This window comes from Apodemus sylvaticus, chromosome 2 (genome assembly GCF_947179515.1).
Source record: "Apodemus sylvaticus chromosome 2, mApoSyl1.1, whole genome shotgun sequence".
Taxonomy (NCBI): domain Eukaryota; kingdom Metazoa; phylum Chordata; class Mammalia; order Rodentia; family Muridae; genus Apodemus; species Apodemus sylvaticus.
The window spans coordinates 178,247,753-178,272,363 of NC_067473.1; the positions used below are offsets into that span (position 1 = coordinate 178,247,753).

Here is a 24,611-nt window from a genome sequence, read left to right on the forward strand (position 1 = left end):
AAAGGACATGTTGGCCCAACACTTCTCACTTCTTTTGTAATTATTAAACAGATTAATTTAAATTCTTTCACTATTCTAGAAAATAGATTCAAAAGAGCACTTCCATCTCTAATAAGATGTCTCTATTTATTTGAGCAGACATGAACTAAGTATAAAGAAACAGAAGGATCTAGAATATTTGACAGAGCTGCATAGTAATGGTCTAAGCCATAATTAAACTGCTGACTAATGGAGATGGTGACTGTTATTCGTGTAGTAGAACAATGCTGCTGCTGTCTGAAGGCACCAGGAATGGCTTACTGAGTCTCAGCAATGCTGAGGTAAGGACAGACTCAATACCTAATGTACTATTAACATAATGAGAGGGGATACCAAAAATATTCATGTGAAAGTCTGTGTGTACATATATATGTACAGTGTGTATTACGAAGGCATATGTGTGGTGGACAGAGAATAATTTGCAGAGATCAGTTCTCTCTTTCCACAGATGAAATTCAGGATGTTGGCAGTAAGCATTTTTACTCACTGAGCTGTCTTACCAGACCATTTAAACACATTTAATGCTGGATGCTGTGGTGCATTACTATAATCCCAGTGTTTAGGAGACAGAGAAGGAGGCAGAAGAGACTTGCTGCTAATTCAAGGCCTACCTGGTAGGCACAACAAATCCATTCAGCCAGCTTGATGATACTGTTTCCATGTTTTTAAAGGGAGAGGTGGTTGGGCATGTAATGTGTTTGCTGCAAAAATGTGAGACCAAAGTCTGCAACCCCAGCACCCATCCATGTAAATGTTGTTTGGTATGGTGGCCCACCTGTAATCCCAGCATTCAAGAGATAGACATTGAAGTCCCTGGGGAAAGCTACTGTCTAGGCTAGCAGAATCAGTGAGCTTTGAGTTAGAGAGAGAGAGAGACAGACAGAGACAGAGACAGACATAAACCCTGCCTTGATATAAGGTGGAGAGCAATTGACGAAGGCACCCAGGGCCTCCATATATGTGTGCACATAGGTCTGTACTCTCAACGCACTGTGTAGGAAATAAAACGTAGACCAGTAGCAGAATGACGATATTTGTAAAGCTGAATACAAATAACTCACTGGATTTTCACTTATGTCTTCCATTGGCGCATTAATCAGAAGATGGCTTTGCTGCAGAAGCCAATGAAAAGGCTGACCTGTGTACCAAGCTGGTCCTGACAGGGGGTAGCCAGTCAATTATAATTATATTGTAGGTAAAGTAAATTTTAAAAGTGTGATATGGGAGTGTGGTGATGGAAAAGAAAGTTGATAGAAAAATACTGATTTCTAGTAGTCTCCTGTACCACAGTAGAGCAGAGGTTTGGACTTGGGGTCCGGAGTCCATTTGCTGGAAACAGGTGTAGTTTGGCAGAGATCAGGAAAGGTAATGGTTAAGTCATTTGTGATCAGCCAGCAGATGGACACACAGAAAGCAAGCCACTTTCTGAGAGACCTGTGGTAAAAATCAAGAAGGAAAATGTGCTTGTGTGTGGGTTGCAGTGAGGCTGAAAGACATGCAAGCAAGACAGTGCCTGAGAAGTTTGGGCTGTTGAGGACTTGGGTGGTTTTTGTAGTCTGTCCAAAGCACAAGTAGAAGATATACATAAGACCAGATTTTCTTAAAGAAGTCAGATCCTGAAGAAACAGGATCTTCCCTTGCGTACTATGGCACTCTTCACTGCTTCTTCAAGCCCCCCCCCCCCCCATGTGATGAGACGGACCCAGAGTGTGCAAGGTATGCCTTGTACCCAGGTGCCTGTGCCTGCGTCAGCGTGGTCACAGTGCTGCAGCGTGCTAGAAGGTAGTTGTGGGACTGTTTGGGCAAGGAAAGAGATGAGGCAAATAGGTTTGTGCAGCAGTAACCAGAAAAGTCCTACTGAGACTAGGTGTAGGAGAAAATATGGAAATATTTCAACACTAAGTCTCTGGTGGGGCTGGAGGGATGGTGTAGTGGTTAACCGTACATGCTGCTCTTGAAAAGAACCCAGGTTCAGTTCCCAGCACCCAGGTCATGCAGTTTACAACCTCCTGTAGCCCTAGTTTCCAGGTGACCCTGTGACCTTTCCTGGCCTTTTATGGCTACCTTCTCTCTCTCTCTCTCTCTCTCTCTCTCTCTCTCTCTCTCTCTCTCTCACACACACACACACACACACACACACACAGTACATATGTTTACATCTGCAGCCGCACATGCATAAGATAAAAGTAGTGAATAACCATTTAGAAACAAAGTCATTGGTACCATGGTTACCTTGAGATGCTGCGATTTGAGTTCTGGACATGGTTCAGTAAATAACTATTCTCTCACTTATAATGTCTGGCAAATAGCTAACATCTTGACACTTGTTGATACCTGAGCTGAAGTCATCATGTGATGGTGACATGAATCTTGTCATCATGTAATGTTTACCCTCAGCATTCCAGTTACAACGGCAGCATCTTGGCTGCTTGAGGTGGTATCTCACTCAGGGATAGCACACTGAGAATAGAAGAAAGTTAGCAGTTGGGGCCTGTGGTCTGTTGGGGCCTGCGGTCTGTTGGGGCCTGCGGTCTGAAAATGGCTCTGAAAGCCCAGGCTCTGTTTGCTTTTCTGTCATGCAGAGCTTCTCACAGCTTCAAGTCTCAGACCTGTGGGTTAGGAACACTCAGCTGGTACGCTACTTTTGTTCCTAGGAATGTAGACAAGGGATGCTTAGTCTGTGTATAATTTAAAGAAATACTTAGGAAGAAGTACAAATTCTTACTTCTTACCAGTGAAGATACTTTTCGTGGTGGTTTTACATGAATCATAATCTGTCTTGTTTTAAGGTATGTATTTCTTTTAAATTTAGTTACTGCATTTGTGTATGTATGTGTATGGAAATCATGGCCCCAGTATGAATGTCAGAGGCCAGCTTTGAGGTGAGGTTCTCACCCTCCACCACGTGGTTCTGTAGGCTGACATCTGCTTGGTCAGACCCCCTCACCTGATGAGCCCCCTCACAGGCCCCAGACAGAAACTGCTTTAGCCATTTTACAATGATCACAAACAAGACTGGTAACATTTGATGATATGAAAAGTTGCGATTCTAGTAGCAAGAAGTCAAGCTTTTTAAGCTTTTTAAAAGGTAGCAAACAAATTTGTGCTGATACGTTTTCTCCCCCACCCCCGACTTTTAAATACACCAATTAAAGTCCTGAAATGTACTCTTAGACTGAACACTCAGGAACTTGTAAAATGTTGAGTTCCTTGTTTGGCCAGATGAGGGTGCTGGTTCTTCACGGTTCTGGAGCTTGGGCTGTGGCGGGGACTTGTTTTCCTTATTCAGCCAGTTTCTTGTCTTACTGCTAGCAAGACAGTTGACAGGTGCTTGATTGTGCTCAGTTCTCATAGCTTGATCTTTCTCAAAAGAAAAACCTTCAGCTTTTTGTATATAATTTTTAAATGCGGAAATTTTAAAATAAATGATGCAATTTAGAGGAACATAGTAACTGAAAATAAATGTACACTTATTTGTAATTTTGCTTATTAATAATAGGTGTTGAAATTTATTGAGGAAAATGCTCTAGTTACCTTTCATTGTAATGACTCTCTACAGCAGTGCATATTGTTACATGTGAGTTTTAAAATCTAAATGATTTCTTTCATAATTCCTGGAATTGGCCATAATTGTGGTCTTGCATTCATCCTTGGAACATGCCTGCGAAGTCTCAGTCAATCAAGCCAGCCCAGCTCCAACTGCTTCACACTGGCTTTTGAGAGCCTTTAATGAGCTCTGTTACTGCTCTTCAGAACTTGAGTCCAGAAATGGTGTAAGCTTGTTTGGTCACCTAGGATGGTGACCAAACCGAGGATGGACAGACACGAGCTTTGCCCTGTGGGCCTTATGAAAACAAACAAACACCAGGTATGGTGGGCACACCCGTGTCTGCGGTCAGGAGGCTGGTGCAGGAGAGTCTGCGTTTGATATTAGAGAGACCTTATCTCAAAGAACAAAGCCCAGCCAGCCAGCAAGCAGACCGTAAGCATTGCGTCTTTTATTTTTCTTGTGTCTGTTCAACTGACACCAAGTAGTTGGAATCTTCATCCTCACCCTGTGAGCTCATCTTCTGTGTTGGGTCTGAAACCTTAAAGATGTTAGTCCAGCTGCGCTTGGGCAGTTACCAGCCTTGGTAAGTAGTTGAGTCTGTGGCCTCTGCCTTCCTCAGCCTGCCCCTGGACTTTCCTCACAACTTTCTTTTACTTAGGCTCATTTGATTGTTATTTGAAGCTACAAGAGTCCTACTTCAGAGGGGAGAGGAGGGGGGAAGAATGTACATACATACATACATACACACACACACACATACATACACACATACACATACATACACATACACACATATATACACACATGCACACATACATACACACATACACATACACATGTACATACATGCACACACATATACATATATACACACATACACATACATACACATATACATACATGCATATGTACACATACATACACACATATACATATACACACATACATGCATAATACACCCATACATATACATACATACATACATACATACATACATACATACATACATACATACAAATTTTAAAGTACTCAGTGATTCAGGAATTTATAACCAGGCCATCAAATACATAAATGCCTTTGCTCTATTTGATGTCATGTTGCACAAATGTACATGTAGTGTTCTTATCATTAATTAATTAATTACCATCTTTGCAACAGTTCCCTTGCTAGAACATAGCCTTTTACTATAATTAAGGAGGTGGGGTATTTTATAGCAAAGCCTCTTTCACACTGATATTCCTTTAGTCACCAGACTTCATTTTATTTGCTACCTGTCTCTATAGACTTGTGCACATATGCTGTTGGCCACAAGATCTTAGTAACTAGAATCAGACTGGAAACCATAGCAACATGAGTTGCTAAAAAGCCCCTGAAAATATATAGTTGTTCTGGCTTCACTAAGTAACTTATGTTAATTGTGTCACGCAGAGTAAGTGTCTAATTCAGTACAAAGTGACTGGTGTTTTAAAGTATAATCCGACAAACTATTTGCTGGAAGCTAGCAAGTAAAAGGGAGCTGCTGGGTAGAGGTGGTCCACACCTTTAATCCCAGGGCATTCGAGGCACTGGCAGGCAGATCTCTTGAGTCCAAAGCCAGCCTGATCCAAAGAGTGGAGTGGGGGGGGGGGGGGGAGGAAGGTGTAGCAGGTGGGAGTCCCGTGGCATGACATGATGCTGCAGGACACCCCACCACGTCTGTGTCGCTGTGCCTTCAGTTGGCTGGTTTGGCTCCTGGGCCCCATGTCTGCTCCTGAGGTACACAGTATTGCTGATTAAACAGAACAAGAGAACAGATTATCACTGTGTATAATTAATTGCCTCTGGGCCTGAAGTTAGTGAACCAAATGTATTTTCAGACATTTACTTAAAAGAAAAAGTTTATTTCTAGTCAGTATGCTTTAAAAAAGGAAAGACAACTGAAGAATGACTAAAGTGAGGTCTAGAGCATATTTTCTGTGCTCTGGGTGTGTTCCTTGAAATTGTTTTAAAGTCCTCAACTTCTATTCTTTGCTTAATTTCCTATTTAAAATACGATTTGTGAGTTTGCATCCATTCACTGAAATTCTTTATTCAAAATCAGTCTATCTCACTAAAGGCTTTTAGGGAGCATTGAAGTCAAAATTAATTTCATCTGCTAAAGAGCATGTGTTTCCCACCTTTGCCTTCCATTTGTGCAGAGCTTTAATATAGATTGTGTAATACTACAATAAGAAATATAGTTAGGATTTATTAAAGTTTTAAGAAAATCTTTAATGGTTAAAGAATGGTATACCATTCCTGCCCTCTAGTGGTTGAAATAGATACTGTAAGTATGTAATTAAGACTTGTGGTGCCATACTTTCTTTTATTCCTGGATGCATTTATTAGTTTTCTGATTTGTCAAACATACCGTATTCTGTATAAGTCTTTATCAAGATTTTAGATGTGCCCTTTATATTGTTAGTCATGTAGATTCTTCCTTTTAGTAGCAGTGGTTTCATGCATGTGGCGTCTTACAAATGCAGTTGCAGAGGGCTTAAGTGCTCACCCAAGACTGGCAACCCATTAGACTTCTGGATTCCATCAGGTGGCAGGAGAGAGCTGGCTCTGAGAGTCATCCCCAGACTTCCACACAGCCAGTGACTGTCATGGTTGGTCCACCGCCCATCAGAGCCGTGCAGGTTTCACTGATGTTACAGTGTAAATAGAAACAGGAAAGAAGCTGAGAGCTCACTGGGTGGGTTAGCGAATTCTCTGTGGGAATGAGGACCTGAGTGGATCCCGACCTGACATGCAGCCCTGGGGGTGGGGTGGGGGGGGAGACAGTAAGTAGGTCCTGAGAGCCTGCTGGTCAGTCACGTAGCTGAGGCAGCAAACTCCTGGTTCAGTAAGAGAACCTGTCTCAAACAAGGTAGACAGTGATGAGGAGGAGCCCTGGGCCCTCCTGGCTTCTGGATACACAGATTACACAACCACACATTCATGTGCCCCCCCCCCCCCCACTGCCTCCCCACACCACGTAAAGTCTGGTGAGGATAGGAAAGTATAGGCATGTTGTATATACAGGTTTGAAACATGCTACATGACTAAGAAGTTACAGAGCTAATTTAAGAAGTGTTTTACATTAATAATAAAAATATTAAAACATTGAAGTAAAACTGGAAAGTTAAAAAGGTGACCAATCCTTTCTGTTATTATTTACCTTTAAATATCCCCTTTTCTGTCTCATCCAAACATAATTTTTATAACTCTGATTTTAGCATGGTATGCTTATTTTGAAAATATACCCATGCTGCTTTCAGTGTTTTGAAAGTATATGAAGATACAAACATTAAATATTACAATGATATCAATTTGCCTTCCACATAGTAGCGTTACTGTCATTTTAGAACTAACAGCAATGATGTTCTTGGCATGTTAGTGGTGTTTCCAGGGGAGGTGTGTCTGCACTGACTGCCCGTGAGTACCTGACGGTCCTTCGGTCGGTCGGTGATGCTTCTCCAGGTCTCAGTTGTCAACCTCAGTTAGTACTTGATGTCCTTCCCTTTAGAGGACTTCATTTCTTCTGTGAGTTTAACTTCTTATTTTTATCTTATCTTACATTTACATTTATGATTTATATAAGGATATTATTATACATATTTGATGGCATGTGGGATGAATTTAAGAAAAAAAAGTCCTTTAACTGAATGATGTGTTGTGAAATTTTCTTATGTCAAAGCTTCTGATAGTTTCCAGGGTAAGCAAAACAGGCATTGTTCCTCAGTTAGACCAAAAAAAAAAAGAAAAAAGAAAAAAGAAAATGTACACTGGGGCAGATAAATAACTTGGCAGGAAAGAGCCATGGAAGGTGAAGAGATTCATGGGGTGTGAGAGAACCTAGCATGCCTGGAGTGTGACTGGAGGAAAGGGAAAACGACCTGTTAGGGAACTACTGCATTTATACAACTGAGAGAAGGCAGAGGATGGTATCTGGTGGGCCACATCCCGCAGCAGTGGTTAGAGGACAGGACTCATTCCCACTGTGGCAAGCTCTGCAGCTGGAGACGCCCTAGAGCTGGAAGTTTATAAATTAGGTTCAGGCAGATGTTGTGTGTGCTGGTTATGGGAAAGCCATGTGGAGATCTGAAGTAGGCAGTGGGAGCTCCCAGTCCACAGCCCAGGAATGAGTCAGGAAAATAAAGGTGGTAACAATAGTATACTAATGCAGCTTAACTCAGCGTACAGCCTGTCCTCCAGCCTTACTCACACCAGTGGCAGGTCGAGATGACAGTGTGCTAATGTTTTATTGACATGAGTAGCCTCCTTATGAAAGATTAATAACACCTGGAGAAGCTCCTGAGAAACAATAGAATTTTCCTTCGTGGGCCTTTCTATGATCGAGCCTTCCTCAGTTCTTGATCTTATCCTAGAGGGTTTGATTGACTGCTTTGTCCTTTCCCAAAGACACGGATTGATTCATTGCCTTATTCATTGTTGAAATCTTGTCAATTCCCTACTTCCTCACGTTCCCACTCAGATATTTTTAAAATTATTATTCAGCTAAATCTTGATCTTAGAATTATTTTTCCATAGGTTTTATTAACTTTCCCTCCTCTCTTTTATAGAAAAGAAACTATGCAGTCTACACCATGCCTTTTGTACTTTTTAATTTTGAAGTAGTCTTGAAACCTTAACATCTTACTACTTCGTTCTTTACTATTTGCTGGTGAAATTATATTTTCAGTTTTAAGAATACTGTTTGGAGACAACTAGCGCTTTTCCCATTCAAACATTGCAAATAATTAAATTAGCTGTATTAAATTTCCTTCCTGTCCTTTCCTCCCCTTTTCTTTTTCCTTCTGATTCCCACATAATTTTTTTTATTAGCTGCTCATGTATCAGCTTACCGTGAAGCATCATGCCAACCTTACAGAGAAGAGGCTGGACTCTTCTGCACAATGGCCTTGTGTTTGTAGGTCTTGGCAGAGACAGGCAGCCTCCACTGCTGTGCAGCCTCCACTGCTGTGCACCTCCACTGCTGTGCACCCTCCACTGCTGTGCACCTCCACGGCTGTGCAGCCTCCACTGCTGTGCAGCCTCCACTGCTGTGCACCTCCACTGCTGTGCACCTCCACTGCTGTGCAGCCTCCACTGCTGTGCACCTCCACTGCTGTGCACCTCCACTGCTGTGCACCTCCACTGCTGTGCAGCCTCCACTGCTGTGCACCTCCACTGCTGTGCACCTCCACTGCTGTGCACCTCCACTGCTGTGCAGCCTCCACTGCTGTGCACCTCCACTGCTGTGCATGGCTGATGGCGATCTGAACACGCCCTGCTGTAAAGTGCAGCTCTGGCTTATGAACTCTGTGTGGCTGGTTGTCGCTGCCATGTTGAGAAGTGAAGGTGGCTCATAGCCAGAACGCTCCATGATGTCAGGACCGTAAACCAAGCTCCCTATATGATCTCCCTTCGTGTGCTTGCCTTTATTCTTGTGAGACAACCAACCACTAAGTGTGTTTTAATTGAGATCCACAAAGAAACCTTCTTAAACAGGCAAAGGGTGAAATTAAAAAAGAAGGGGCTGCAGGAGCCGTTTTCCGAAGTCAGTGAGAAATTCAAAGGAAGCCTTGCTTTTTAAGGAGCCAACAAGAGAAGCTAGAAAAGCGGTGTGAAGTGTCTCGGAGCTTAGAGTGTGTGCCGACTCATCTTCTAGGACACCAGTATGTTCACAGCAAGAGCTGACATGAGGCTGCATTGCACTAACAGGCTTCTACACAGGAAAGAACCAAAAGATGAGGAGGCCAGCCTATAAAATAGAAAAAAGTCTCAGCTGTTCATCTGACAGCGGATTAATATCCAGAGCACATCAGAAATTAAACACCAAAAGGACAGATAATTCAGTTAGCAAGTTGGCAAACAAACTGAATAATTACATTAAAATAATACTCAGTATCTTAAGCCATGAGGAAATGCAGATCTCCAAGTTCTGTCTCGCCCTAGTCAGATGAAGAAAACAAGTCTAAACAGAAAACAAAACAAATGCTGGGCTGTAGCTGTAGAGGGAAGGTACTGTTATTGGGGATGTAAATTAGCAAGTCATTATGCAAATGAGTGTTGACGTTCAGAATGCTAGAAATAGAACTGGCATATGATAGCTATACCACCTCTGGGAAGTAATCCAAGTCAGCATGCAGCGAAGTTACTCTTAGCATCATGCTTATTTCTGCTCTATTGGAAATAGTCATGGAATGGGGTGGGCGCCCATCAACAGGTGAGTGGATAGAGAAAACAAGCTTCTATAACCGGTGTGGTCATTCAGCATAAGAAGAATGGGATCAAGTTATATGCAGGAAAATAGATGGAGTTGAGATCATCACACATGTTAAACAGAGTACAACAGTCTGCAGTGGGCATTGCATGTTTTCTTTCATGTAAAACCTACGGGAAAAGAAAGGAATGGGAGAGCTGTTAGAGAGAAGGAAGGAAGTAGGATTGGCCAGCGAGAAGACAAGGTGCTGGGTAACACTGTCAACCTATGTACATGTGAGGGTGGCCCTGTGAGGGCCACCATCTTATCCAGTAAGGATGTATTCCTTTAAAAGAAAAGTAGTATATTGTATTATTGATTTTTTAAAATTTTGGGCTGATATTCACTGTCCACATTAGATTAAAAAACTAAGACCACATCACTCACCTAGTACGAGAGTCAACTTGACCTTGACTTAATAACTGAAACTGGTGATCTACATGGTGAGATAGGGATCTGCAAAAAACGAATCATCAAAACAACGATGCCAGTCTCAAATAGGCCAATGAAATGAACAGACTGTTCTCAGAAGAGGAAACACACACAGGCCAGTAGCTATGTTTAGAAGTGAACACCTGGCTGTCGGAAATACAAATGCAAACTACTCTAGGGTACTGGGTAATGTGTTACCCATTCAGAATGGCTGTGACATTGGTGCTGGGGATAATGTGAGGCGAGAGCAACTCTTCACTGCTGATGGGAGAGCGTCCTAGTACAGCCATTACAGGAATCAGTATGGAGGGTTCTCCAAAGTTTAAATATGACAGTACCACTTGTGGACATGTGCCCAAAGGTCTACATCCCCTACCTAGAGAGACCTGTTCATCCGTGTGCACTGCTGCTCTGCTCTCACTAGCACATAGTTGGAACCAGGTCGATGGGCATCGGCACCTTCTGAAGAGTAGAGCTTGCTCAGCTATGAGGAAAAGTAAAGCCATCAACTTCCAGGGAAATGCTTACTTTTGGTTTGAATCTTACAGAAGTATTTCATTTGTAGAGAAATGCCATTATTTCTACATATGACAAGGAAGTCAAAAATATAAAATACATTTTAGAAAATAGTATTTATAGGAAATAAAGTGCTTCTTAAGTTCTGTTTTGTTGGTAAAATATGAAATTAAGAAAAAAATTAAGTACTCAGAAGGTCAGTGGAAATTTGAAAATAGAAAACCATTTGCTAGCCAGGCAGTGGTGGTGCGCGCCTTGGGAGGCAGAGACAGGCGGATTTCTGAGTTCCAGGACAGCCTGGTCTACAGAGTGAGTTCCAGGACAGCCAGGGTGACACAGAGAAACCCTGTCTCCAAAAAACAACAACAACAACAAAAACCAAAACAAAAACAAAAGAAAACCATTTGCTGTTAGTGAAGTTAGTAATGGTGGTCACCAGCCCTCAGGTGATCTAGACAGCAGTCAGGAGTGGGCTGGCTCCATGCTCTGGAACTGCTCCTCCAGATGAGGGACCATCCCAGCCTGGGTTTGTAAATAAAACTGTATTAGGATATGTACTGGCTGGTTCTGTGTCAACTTGACACAGGCTGGAGTTACCACAGAGAAAGGAGCTTTAGTTGGGGAAGTGCCTCCATGAGATCCAGCTGTGGGGCATTTTCTCAATTAGTGATCAAGGGGGGGGGGGGCCCTTGTGGGTGGTACCACCTTTGGGCTGGGCTGGTGCTCTTGGGTTCTATAAGAGAGCAGGCTGAGCAAGCCAGGGGAAGCAAGCCAGTAAGGAACATCCCTCCATGGCCTCTGCATCAGCTCCTGCTTCCAAACCTGCTTGAGTTCCAGTCCTGACTTCCTTTAGTGAGGAACTGCAATGTGGAAGTGTAAGCTAAATAAACCCTTTCTTCCCCAACTTGCTTTTTGGTCATGATGTTTGTGCAGGAATGGAAACCCTGACTGAGGCAAGATATAACCCTGCTCATGTGATTATGTATTGCCTATGACTATTTTCTCATTATCACGGGAGGGTTGGTTGTTGTGACAGAAACTATTTGGTTCACAAGGCCTAAAACATCTATGTCTTGTGGGACAATCTTCTTGCCTTTTGGATTTTTAAAAATATTTTGTAGATTTGTTTTATGAGAGTTTTGTCTACATTCATGTATGTGTAACACATGTGTGTGCCTGGTGCCCTCCGAGGTCAGAAGAGGACACTGAATTCCCTACGACTGGAGTGTGGCACTGGGACGCAAACACAGGTCCTCTGTGAGAACAAGAAGTAAACCTTCTCTCCAGAGCTTTTAAATTAACGTGTTAGGTTTGGGAGGGTGGGTGCCGTATATGAGTCAAAGCTAGAACTTTGTAAACAAATGTTAAGCAAAAAGAAAGCTAGCTGTTAATGTCTTTGACTGCATTTTTTTAGAAGAAAATCTTGATTAAAAAGGGCCAGAATATAGTGATTTGTAAGAATACCGTGTCATTAGTCTGGACTTTGTTTTTTAAGACAATTCATGAAACCAGCATTTGAAAAGTAAATCTGAGCATTAGAAAAAAAGCAATTTAAATTGTATCCTTTATTTTAAATTGGAAGTTATGTCTGAATTTTTTTTTTATTTAAAAATGTATTCTGTTTTGTGTACTTTTTGTGTATAAAGCCCTATAGTTGTGTTCTCCCTCCACGGTACTACAGAGTGATTTTTTTTAGTCACATTTATTTACTAGCCTTATGACATGCTGCAGACGAATTGAACGGGAAGTTTCTGGGCCCCAAAGCCAAGCAGGCAGCAGGCAACAGGCTGCAGTAAGGAGTCCGGGTGAGGCAAGCACACCTGGGTGCTGCAGCCCCGTCAGCCCCGCCCTGACGTCATCCCCACCCTGGCATCAGCCCCGCCCTGGCGTCAGCCCCGCCCTGACGCTGTGTCCAGAGTGCCAAGGCTTGTATTTCTCCTTGCCCAGTTGTGCAACACAACAAAACCTACTTTCTTAAACAGAGGGAAATATTTGTTCAGTGTGTATAGTGCACACTTTAAGGTTTGACTAAAAAGGCATTTGGAGGCATTACGTGTGGTGATATTCTTAGCACTTAGAAAGTGGAAGTTAAAGGATCAAGGCTTTGAAGCCGGGTCCCGCAGAACCAAAGCTGCAATATCTCCATGATGCAGGGCTGGACAACAGTAGGATATCTGAGGAGGAGTCCCAGTGAGGATCCAGTATTGATAGAGTAGCAGAAGCCAGCCTCAAACCAGACCAGTGACTCAGTGCAATGGCCATTTGCAAGCAAAACTGTTTGGGCAAAAGGGCATTCTGTGTGACACGCCATAGCTTCAGTGGTGGGATTTTTTTTTTTTCTTTTTCATGGGAGGTTGCAAGGGCAGAGGGTAGATATGGAAGTATGGGGAGATGAATGGGATTGGCATACATGATGTAAAATTCACAAAACGTCAATAAAAAGTTAATAATAAAAGGGGAGCAGTTTGAGGCCAGCCTCAAAAACAAACCAAAAACTAAATGGTTTAGAGGACAATTAACTTTATGTTACTATATTGGGCATTTATTTAAACAATACTAGATTTTTTTCGAACATTACTTCATTTAATGTTTATAATCCTATAAAATAAGAAATAGTATTCTCATTCAACACATGAATATGCCAAATCTTAGAGAGTCTTTTGCAAAGCTGGTAGCCAGACTGGAACCTTAGTGTGAATTTGCATACCTGTGTAAAGCCCCCCCTTGCTGACGGGGGTCCTTTCCCTCTCTACCCCTCTTCCCAAAGCCTCTGTGCTGGTGTCCCTGCAGACTACACAAGCAGCACAGTATGGCACAGAGCACTGTGTAGAAAGCAACTGTCACATCGGCATGCCTGCTCTGCTGCCTCCTCCAGCTAGCTTGCGCTCATGCCGTGTTCCACAGCAGAGACAAGCTTGACTTCCAAGCTGTTCTAGATCATTCTCCTGACTTCTGGTGTCTTGTCTTCTTGGTGACTGTTTACATAATTTTGCCTAATGAGCATCTGGTGTTTGTCTTGCCTACATTAATTTTGATGACTAGATGTTAAAATATATCTATCTAGTTTTAGATTTAAAAGTGCAATCGTTTTTGTTTTCCGATGACCTAAAGTGATATTTTATTGCATCTGAATTTCTTAAGTTTTATTTCAGTAAAATTCAATCATGGAATGTTTTTATAAACTGACGATTTCCAAGGCCCTTGGCACGCCGTAAGCCTGTAGTTGGCATCTGTCTACATCTCCATCCCTTCGCTGGTCTCATGTGCCTGCCATGCAGTGTCTCATGGGGACAGTGCAAAACAGCTGTGCGAGCATCCTTAACCGCTCTCCTGTACTCAGCAACCCTGGAGCCCCTAGTGGAGCCCAGTTGACAACGTCCCCTTCTGAAAATGTCCAGACATGCTTCCTCCTGTGTCCCCTCCCTCCCTTCTGCCACCGCCACCCCTCCAGTCACAGTTGCCTCTTAGGATCCATTCTCCATCTTTCAAAGTGTAAGCACCTCAGCCACATTGTCAGCGGTGACACCAGCAGCTTTCCCATCTCACTGAGAGGATGCCCGGCTCCTTGGCTGACCTAAGAATCCTGTAATAGCTGACTTCCTGTGTCTCGGACTTCATCGCCTGCCACTTTCCTCTCACCCCATTATACTTGGCTACACAAGACTTCTTTCTTCTCTTTGCGATGCCAAGCTGAGTTCTAAGTTTAGCTTGCCCAGTCTGTACCCCACCCCCCACTTGTGTGCCATTTCGTCAGTGCTTGAGCAGCATTCCTCCGGGCCTTTCCTGATTCTCTACTCACAGCCATGTAGCGTGCCCCAGCTCTGCATAGCCTTTTCTGTAGTCTAGTCTGATTCCTACCTGTAAGCGTGAAAGCTCCTGAAGCAGTCACCTCTTTAGTGTTGTGTCTGCCGTGTGGACAAGAGCATTTGCAGCAGACTGCACTCAGTGCACATTACATTCAGGGAATGAATGAACAAAGGGAGCAAAGTACTTTCAAATGGGAGATTTCAACAATACTTAAGGTAATATTCTAGTCAACTCATTGACAGTATTCTTAGCAGAATAGGAAAAAATACAACTTATGATTGGAAAGAGAGGTATTAAGTAGTTATTATAATGTCTCTTAGCAGAAAGTAATAATAATCCTGTCCCAACCCTGGCTTCCCTTTTTACTTACATAATGCAATATTTTAAAAATATTTTTCTCATACCTTTATTCAGAAGCAAGATTGTCTTGTATGTCCTTTATTTTTCTAGTAAAGCATGAGGTTTTATTTTTTTCCTGGTATAAGTATTGTCTATTGCAACAGACAACTTAAATGCCAAAATAATATATAATTAGGTCTATTCATTATCTTGCCACATGCTAAGTAGATGCTAAGGGTTTATTGCTGCAATAAAAGTCAATGATATATTTAAGCTTCTTTTATATAAAAATGTATTTTAAAATTTACCATTTTTTGTCAGTAGCAAATTTATTATGTAGAATGTATACCCCTGCCAAAGCCTCCTTTAAGTTTATGTGTCCCCTCAAATACCTTCTTGTTACTGCTCCCTTCCATTTAACAATCTCTGGGGCTCTTTTTTCTTGTTTTTAACTTTATTCACTTTTAGTGTTTTGCCTGCATGCATGTCTGTACACCACGCACATGCTTAATGGTCCTTTGGGAGGTCAGAGAAGAATCAGATTCCCTGGAACTGGAGTTACACGTGGTTGTGAGCCACCGTGTGGGGTGTGTGTGTGTGTGTGTGTGTGTGCATGCATGTGCATGCACTGTCCACAGAGGCCAGGAGAGGGCGAATGATGCATAGGAGCTGGAGTGCTTGGCAGTTGTAAGCTACCCAGTGTAAGTGCTGGGACAGGCCTGGCTCCTTGGAAGAGCAGAGCACATTCTTTCCCACTGAGCCATCTCTTTAGCTCCTCAGTGTTGCAATGTATAGTTGAAAGTTATAATTTTGATAGTTTTTAAAAATTAGATTACTTCTGCTGCCTTCTGAAGCCCGGAGTGAGAAACCCATAAGGCACAAAGAGGGGTCTGCCAGCAGTAAACGGTCAGTGCTTGGAATTTGGTTGGCACTGTGTGGGACTGAGACTCTGACTGGCCTGTGTAATGAATGGGATGGCAGCAGTGATGACCACGCCCATTTCTTATTCATGGTTTGTCTTCTCATTCTCAGGATCCCTTTTCTAACTTGTGGTTTTCCTTCTCGTGTTCAGGATCCTTTGACCACTGTTCCCTTCCCTGGCTGGTTAGACTTCTTCAGACTTCTCATTAATATATGACAGTGTGATCTTGAGGACTTCCAGCTAGCTCAGTACTCAACTGTAATTTGATAGATTTATACTCTAAGGTCCTCTAAATGTTACCTACTAGTGCAGACCTCAGTGAGCCTGACGGCCACAGGAACCACTGGAGGAAGCGCGTTGAAAGACTAGATATTCTTGGAGAAACCGCATAACTCTTTCTGTATTTTGTGTCTAAGGTCTGTTTACATATTGCCTCAAACTCTTTAAACAAGTTAAAGTTAAAATTTTATCCTTTTCTCCCATTCTTCCTGGGAATGGAAAACTTAAGGGAAATCGCAGGGTCCGAGTAAAGGCCTGGGAGTTTGTCATTTTGTAAAACTAGGGTAGAAAATGGCATGGCTGGGCTGCTGGTGGGGGTGTGAGTGACCCCGTCAGTTACTCCTTCAGAAGATTGTCTCCTTCCACTGCCTCCATTCTGAGGTCACCGTGCCAGCTGGGAGAGACATACAGCTCTCGCGTACTAACTTCAGTAGCTCCGCTGCCCTTTCAACCAGATCTACTCATATCTTGCTTTATTTTTCTTAGCTTTTGTTACTTCTTATTTCTACTCTCCAAAACCAAAAACTTAGGGGAAATTTTTAATGAGTATGTCAAAATGATTCAGTAAAGGAAGGATAATTTTCTACCGATGATGCTGTAATAACTAGCAAGCCATACTGGCAATCAAGACAGCAGCAGCCCATAGGTCTGCATAAGAGCTGCATCATATACAAAACATGCTCAGAGTCATTAAGGAAGGTGGATGCTGTACCTTCCCATTTTCAGCCTTTGGCTTTATGTAATTAGACCCTTGAGGGAGCACAGAAGAAGCTGCCAACTGTGAGTGTAGCTTCCTCTACCCAGGAGTTCCCCACAACTGTGAGAATGCTCAGAACTCAGAGACAACTTTTAAGTAGACCAAGATGCCAAACATAATACTCAAAAAAAATTTGCACACATAGTTAATACACACATGAAAAATGTTCAGTGTCATCAGAATTCAGAGAATTTCAAAGTAAAAGCCCCCACCCCCACTGACAAGGTGTTCAGTGCTGTGGATAACTACAATGGTGACAGAAATGTGCAACAGTGTAACCACTTGGAAAGAAGTTGGCAGTTTCTGACAAAGTTACAAGCTTGATTGTACAGTACTGCTTACATCCATCTATTTAGGACTGAGCTACATTTACACAAAGATGTCTGCTAAGATGTGGGTCGTGTCATTGTTCCTCACAGCCTCAGAGTGGACATGAGCGCCATCTCCTGCCTAGATGCTACGAAGGAGCAACAAATATCCAGGCAAGAGAATACTACCTGAAATCAGGGGGAGAACACTAGCTGATGGTACAGCATGGATAACCCTCAAGCCCGTGGTATTAACAAAGACACATATATAGACTGCATACCATATGATTCTGTTGAGATTTCCCATGAAAGCAAGGTGTAAGGACGGAGCACAGATAAGTGGGTGCCGGGCTAAGCATGGCAGGAGGGACAGGCTGGGGCGGGCACCGAGGTGAAAGTGGGGCTGATTGTTTGCATGACTTCTTGCTCACCCAACAGGTCCTTCTCTTCGTGACTTTTGGCTCTTCTCCCCCTGACTCTTTCTGCAATCCCTGCTGGCAACTCTTCAAAAGTTTGTCCAGCTTATGAGCTTGCTGCCCTTTAAGCCTCCGTTAGACCACAGTTTGGAGCCTGAAATTGAGTCTAGGATGCAGGTCATCTCACGCTGTGTGACACTGAGCTGCTTGTCTCTGCATCTGTGAGGCTGGTAGAGTAGTAAGAGAGTCTGTCACATAGGGGTAGCATGACTCTTCAATGAAACTGTGTATCTGAATCTTTAATAGATGCTAGGCCTGCATATTGCCTTTGTTAAAGGAGCACTAATAGCAGAGCCATAGTCTATTGGAAAGAAGTCCTGGCCTTTTAGAACACAGAGAGCTGGAATCCAAGTGCATGTCATACACTGCAGCTCTGCCACCTTCTGCCTCTGAGCAGTAGTCATCTCTACTCCGTGACTCTCCTTTCTGATCTTTGAGATTTTTAACAGAGCTTTCACATGATGCATGCTTGCACAGTGCCCATGTGGACCTTTTGTTTTCTTCTGAAATTCTTGGCTTCTTTTGTATCAGCTAACTGTGTTGTATTTCAGCTGTTTATTTATTCCTCTCTGTCTGTGAACTAGTACACTTCTAGAGAAGTTAATCAGAGAAACTAGTTCTGCTTAACTGGAGTCTTTGGATTAGCCAGGTAGGGTTTGTGGGTTGGGATAACCTCTTTCAGGCCACAGGGTATCTGAGGCCATTCGGCTCCAAGCTGGAGCCTGTTTATTGGTCCATGCTTTTACATTGAGTGGGAAAGTCTGCGGGCTTGTCCAGAGTTCATAAACCCTTCTGGTGGTGAAAGGTGTAGCACAGCTGATCGGAAAGGCAGAGCTGGGATAGGAGTTTTTCTTCAGCAGCAAGCAGCCATAGATGGCGTGTGGCTTCTTGAGGGTCTGGTAAAGTTTTTCGTAGTGGCATGATGGCAGTACTTGGTTGTCTGGCTGATAGCCATTCACTCAAGATAGCAAACGTGCTAGGGCCAGGGTCTAATGTCTGGCCGTCAGGGAGTCAAATTGTTCTACTCATCAATGTCTTATCTTATTTAAAGGGAAAATTAACATCAGTGACTTACAGTACTTCACAGTGTTTAGTGCTTAATTCTTATAAATTCCTTGGAGAGTGGTCTCTCTAATCTCTCTCAGAACCTCAGAACTTAAGGAGTTTCTCCACAGTATGTACAATGTGTGACCTCACACAGAAAGACCTTTGGAGTGAGTAAGCATGTGTGCAAGCATGTGTGTGTTTCCGATATTCCTCAGCTACCCCAGATGCTCTGCCACAGTCCTGTGGTAAACAATAATAGACTGTAACATGAGACTCCACCGATGGAGCACACCGCATCAAGTTTGTCCCAGCAGACTATGGAGGCATAATGTCTAATGAGAACCACGGGAAGGAGACTTGTTTGTTCTCTGTCTTCTCAGGTTGACTGGGGGCCTAATACTGTTCTCAGAGTACAACAGATTGCAGGCAGAACTCCCGGAAGCTGCATGTAGGAATGCATGCTTGTCATCTACCGCAGGAGAATGACACGGGAGAATCAGGAGCATTAGGCTAGCCTGGGTAACAGAGTAAGGCCCTGTTTCAAAACAGCTACAGAAAACTGATGTGTTCATTTCCATTCTCGGACCTTCTATCCCTACACTTAGTTAAGTGTGGAATAGAAAAACGGTTATATTTAAGTCTTCATAGAACATGTGATTCTCAGAGAAATAATGTCTCTGTTGAATTTTTTAAGAACTCATTCTTATTGGGGACATTTGGGGAATATTTGTCTCAGACTTCTGGTAAAAAGGATAAGCAGAAATTAAAGAACAATTGCATAACATAGAGATTAATAACACAATAACACAAGTATGGCAGTGTATACCTGTAAGTCCACTACGAAAAGACTGAGCAGTTGCGGCCTCACAGCCTTCTGGGCTGCATAGTGTAATTCTGTCTCAAACATGTTTAAAGCAAAACCCTCTAATTCCCGTGAACACTTAAACTGAATGTGTACGGGAGGGGATCAGGCTGACAGGGAGTGAAGTGAGTAGTGGAGAAATGTAGAGGGGCAGATGAGAGAGGACAGGACGCGCCGTGCTGTGTACGTGTGTCTGTCCTTGCTTCTTGTTTTAGACATGATGTCTTTACTCTGCGGTAGTTTCTAACATAGTCCAACCCTTGCTGTCTGCTTCCATATTTTCCCTCAGAATAATTAGCTCTTTTCCTCCCTAATGTTGATACTATCTTTGTTCATGCAGTCAGTATTTCTACTCTAGTCTCTGTGGGTTTCGGGGCAGTTCTCCTGGCTGTCCCTGTCCCTTCTCCCCACACCCTCATGAAAGCTCAAATGATTTCCCTCCTCAGACTGCTCTCTCTACTCCCTGGACTCGGTCTCTGTGTGGCCCTGGGTACCTGCTTTGGTCCTTTGTTCTTTCTCTTCCTCGGCTTTTTCTTCAAATTAGACTATTCTGCAGCTACCCACAGACCTAGAGCCCCAGAGCTCTTTGACAGTAAGAATGCTGAAGAAAACGTTTTATTGTTAGTTTTCTTTGAAGTTAACATAGTTTCTGCTGGGAAACTGTTGAAATTAAATGCAGTTCCATTTCCTTTCTCTGTGGTCCTCTCCTAGCCCTCAGTCTGGGAGTTGAACCCAGGGTCTTACAGAAGCTAAAGCACTCTATCTAAGCTACATCTTTATTATTTGATTTTTAAAAATAGTTCAAATTGTGTGTGTGTGTGTGTGTGTGTGTGTGTGTGTGTGTGTAATCTGTGCTGCCATGTGCATTTGAGTGTGGGTGCGCACGTGACCTGTAAGTGGAGTTAAAGGCAGTTTTTATGAGCCTCCCAGTATGGGTGCTGGGAACAAAGTTTGCTTTCCTTTTACGAGTGATACATCCTCTTACACAGAGCCAGATCTCCATTTGATTGATCGATTTTGATTTTGAGGCAGTATTTTCTTGTGTACCTCTTCCTGGCCTTGAACTTGCTGTATAGTCAAGACTGGCTCCATCTCACAGTCTTCCTGCCTCTGGGCAGCGAAGAAGAAGAATAATGAATGAAATAAAGCAAAAACCACTGATTAGCATATGTGACCATTTAATGATAAAGTTAGCTTTGTTCCATAAGAGATTTTCTGTCTTCATCTTTGTGCATGTCAAGTGTACAGCTTCTTCCTACAAATACTTCCTAGTTTTGCTTGTCTGCCCAGAGAGAGAAGGAGAAGTGGGTATGAAAGAGTTGTGTGGTTGGGTTTTACTGGACTGGGTTGAAATGGGGCAGGGATTCCAAAGTTCATGGCTGTTCCGTTCCCAGCAAGCTGTTAAGTTCTAATATAAATATAAATAAAATAATAGAAATAATAGAACTATGTATGTGTAAACTCCAGGTTTTCTATCATTTTTGTAAAATGTGTTCTTTTGCATGAAGTAGTGGCACACACCTTTTATCTCACTAGTAAGACAGAACTCTCTCTGAGTTCCAGGCCAGCCAGGACATGGGATACGCACACGCACATGCACACATGGTGGGAGGAGTTTAAAAGCTTCTATTTTCTACACTTAGCAATATTCGGGTCATAACTACTGTTATGTAACAATCTATAATCTATAATCTATATTTAATCTATAATAATTATTTAATCTCTAGTTTAAAAAAATCAACTTTAATTTGAGGATAGCAAACATTGGCACAGATGTATACCAGTGTTTCTGGCCACTACTATTTACACAGGAGAAATTAAACACCTCCATAAAGAAACCTAAAGAGTCAGCCAAGCTGTGTGGGTAGGAGTGGAAATACAGAGTGAGCTGCAGTGAGGAACAGCAGCACCCACTCACAGATCGTGCTGCCTGGTGGGTAGGCAGGAGGACAGACGGAAAGGTGAAGTGGATTCTAGTTTGCTGGCTTTAGCTGTGCTTGTATTTACATTTGGAGGCCACATCTTAGATGTCTGAAGTTGCCCTTTATTCCAGCATATTAGCATATTGTGTTGGTAGTTGAGCACTGACACTGGGGCTAGAGATGGACCAGCCTATAAGAGCATTGCTAGGCTTGCAGAGGACCCCCGTTCAGCCCACGGATGTCTGTCATTTCAGCTGGGAGACCTAAGCTCTCTCATCTGCCACCAGTATTCATGTGCACAGACCCCACCCAGACAGACAAAAACAAAATAAATATTTAAAATTATTGAAACATAATGGTGTGCTTTATTAAAAGGGTAGAAGTAGTTCTTGCTTGTCACATCAGGTTAAATGAAGCAACAAGACCACAGAGTTAAAGGCCAGCCGATGGCTAGTCAGTGTGTGTAGATTACAGCTGATGGTGTTTGAGTGGGCGGCTCTGAGTTTGTTTGGAAGTAGGTCATGGCGTGCTGAGATACCAAGTCATTTAAGTTAGATACCGAGCATGCTCACAGGAGGGACCTGCTCCGCAAGACTGCGGCGTGCTTTAGCTTCTGGGAAGGAGCAGGAGGAAGAGCGGTGTTAGAGGTCTGTCAGAAAGCAGAAGCCTGGGATGAAGAGCAGAACACAGCTTCCTTAGCAGAAGACTGGTGAGTGGCTGCTTTGTCTGTTCCCAGGGGTGTCTTTATCTCCATCTGCAGCTCTGCTGTGCAGAGCCCATGAGGCGAGGCTATGTGTAGCTAGTACTCAGCTCTGGAGAAATTTGCTCCGCACTCTTAGTCTCATCCTTCGTGAATTTTGCCAGTGTATTTTTAAGGTGACAAATTCACAAATGACTATGGTAATAATGCTTCCCCCCGCCCCCCATGTCACTGCTCCTGTGCTGAGTAGCGCTGGTGGGACTGTGTGCCGAGAAGAGACCAGGATTGTTTGCTTAGGCAGCTTAGCATTCTTGTATTGCACTGCACTTGCTTAGAGTGAAGCGGCGACGTCTGCCTCTATAGTTCTATACTGTATTTCCTGAAGTAGTCAGAAATACAGTTGCTTAGCTAGGATCTGTTATTTAATGAAAGTGAAAGGGTGTTTACAGTAATGCACATGTTAACTAGTGATTCAGAAGTAAAAGTTTGCTTTGCAATAAAGCAAAATGAAAACAGTAGCACCTGGTAAAGCGTGCTACAGTTCCATGTCCGCGCTTGGACACTATGGAAGTGTCCTGAAAAATGCTTTGCTGGATTTAGTTCTTTAAACTCACTGTGGTGCTTGCTAGGAATATAATCTTAAGTCATTTCTAATTGTTTAATCCAAAGTGTTTACATTTTAGTATGATCTTAAGAGAGAAATGTTTTATGTTTTTACATATTTTACTCTTAAGATACCAGATAGTATTTATAATTGTTTGTTTTTAATGAACACTAACTATATTTTACTATTTGGAAGAGATACAGTTGCTAGTCTTTTGGGTATTCTGGAGAGTCAACTTTTACCTCTGAGCTTGGGATACCTGCTCTAGCTTTTGAAGGTTTGAGAGAAAGCATAACATTGCCATGTATCTTTCCTTGGGGAAATTGAGTGCTACATCCAGATGTCAGGTGCGGAGTTTGAGATTTAGCGGGTACCTTGAAGAGCTCTAGAAAGAAGGGGTGCAGGAGAATACTAATCACTCAGTGCTGTCATGTGCTAGGCAGTCATGTGATGCTTTCCTAAAATACTCCTGTTTTATGAACTGCCCCCGCTATGCCATTTTCCAGGATTGGCACGTGGGAAGGAAGTGGGTGTGCATTTAAGCTTGGAGATTCATAAAGAGAAGGTTAGCAGCTGGGAGCTTGTGAAGGTCCCATTCCTCAATACTGATGTCTGCTCATGACCCTGGACATCTTAAGTGTCATGTATTTGTCCGCACTTACTTTTGTGTAAAACTTTGCTGTGTAAACAGCAGATTCTTTAAGGTGTGTAGCACACGTCCCAGGGAAGCATTAGCCAGCTCCACCTTTAGTGCTTTGCTGACTTTCCCTAAGCAATTCAGATGAACAAAATGTGCAAACCTCTGTTGGTTTCAAAGTTAATTTGTATATTTAGTGTGATTTGCCTCTCCTTATAGAGCATTATGGCTTTTCAATAGACGATAGATAACAAAAGACTTGTTGGGGGGGGGGTCTTTTTTTTGTTTGTTTGTTTGTTTGTTTTTAAAGCACATAGAAACAGTGGGAAAGATGCAAGGAGAGAAATGTGGACAGACAGTTGCTGATTGCAAAGGCTGCCTGGTTCTAAAATGGAAGCACAGATTTGTTGTTCAGAGTTGAGCCAGTGTGCTCCTCTCCCAGCTGCAGGCAGGGTGCTCCCCACGCCCTGTGGGACTCAGCAGTACTGAAAGCTCCTCGGTGGGCCTGTGTGGGAGTGGGCCTGTGTGGGAGTGGGCGTGTGTGGGAGTGGGCCTGTGTGGGAGTGGGCCTGTGTGGGAGTGGGCGTGTGTGGGAGTGGGCCTGTGTGGGAGTGGGCGTGTGTGGGAGTGGGCCTGTGTGGGAGTGGGCCTGTGTGGGAGTGGGCCTGTGTGGGAGTGGGCCTGTGTGGGAGTGGGCCTGTGTGGGAGTGGGCCTATGAGCAAGTCAGTTTGAAGACCAGCAACCTATGAAGGCTTTTTATACAAATTGTGACCTTTTCCATCCTCTCAGGGACTTAAATTCTCCTGGAATATTCTTTGCTTTGTTAAAAAATATATATATACACACCTTTCAACCTGTGGCAGGTGTCCTGCCAGCCCAGGCGGGGCTCTACTCAGTATGGAGGTGAGCAAGGCCACCTTAGTGGGGAAGAGTTCTGAGAGGAGACGTGCATGGTGAACCTTAGCTAACAGGCTGTAACATGCTAACACATGCCTTAAGAAACCTGCACTGCCCTGACCAAGGTTGTGCAAAACCACAAATGTTTTTTAGAAGCCAGTTACTCCTACTAAGTACTAATACTATGTCAAGATTGTGATGAGATGGTGACCAAGCAGAAATTTTTACAGTTCTCACAAGTTTCTGTT

General features: G+C 43.1%; 1 protein-coding gene and 1 long non-coding RNA gene across 20 annotated transcripts in view; one reads left to right on the forward strand and one right to left on the reverse strand.

Moving 5' to 3' along the window:
* Plekha5 (pleckstrin homology domain containing A5) overlaps positions 1-24,611 on the forward strand; it is a 177,207-nt gene that overhangs the window by 46,467 nt on the left and 106,129 nt on the right. The window contains exon 1 of one of the 19 annotated variants that reach the window (XM_052175186.1): positions 9,713-9,821. The exons of 17 other annotated variants lie outside the window; for them this stretch is intronic. In XM_052175186.1, the coding sequence (XP_052031146.1) occupies positions 9,799-9,821 (23 nt within the window). In that variant the 5' untranslated portion in view covers positions 9,713-9,798. Of the gene's footprint in view, positions 1-9,712; positions 9,822-11,587; positions 11,681-24,611 lie in introns of those variants that run through there. One more of the 19 variants, XM_052175187.1, reaches the window with a different exon arrangement.
* Positions 5,633-10,382, reverse strand: LOC127679373 (uncharacterized). The gene is made up of 3 exons (XR_007976751.1): positions 10,245-10,382; positions 8,794-9,356; positions 5,633-8,761 (listed from the first exon to the last, which is right to left on the reverse strand). It is a non-coding gene; the product is annotated as an uncharacterized LOC127679373 (long non-coding RNA).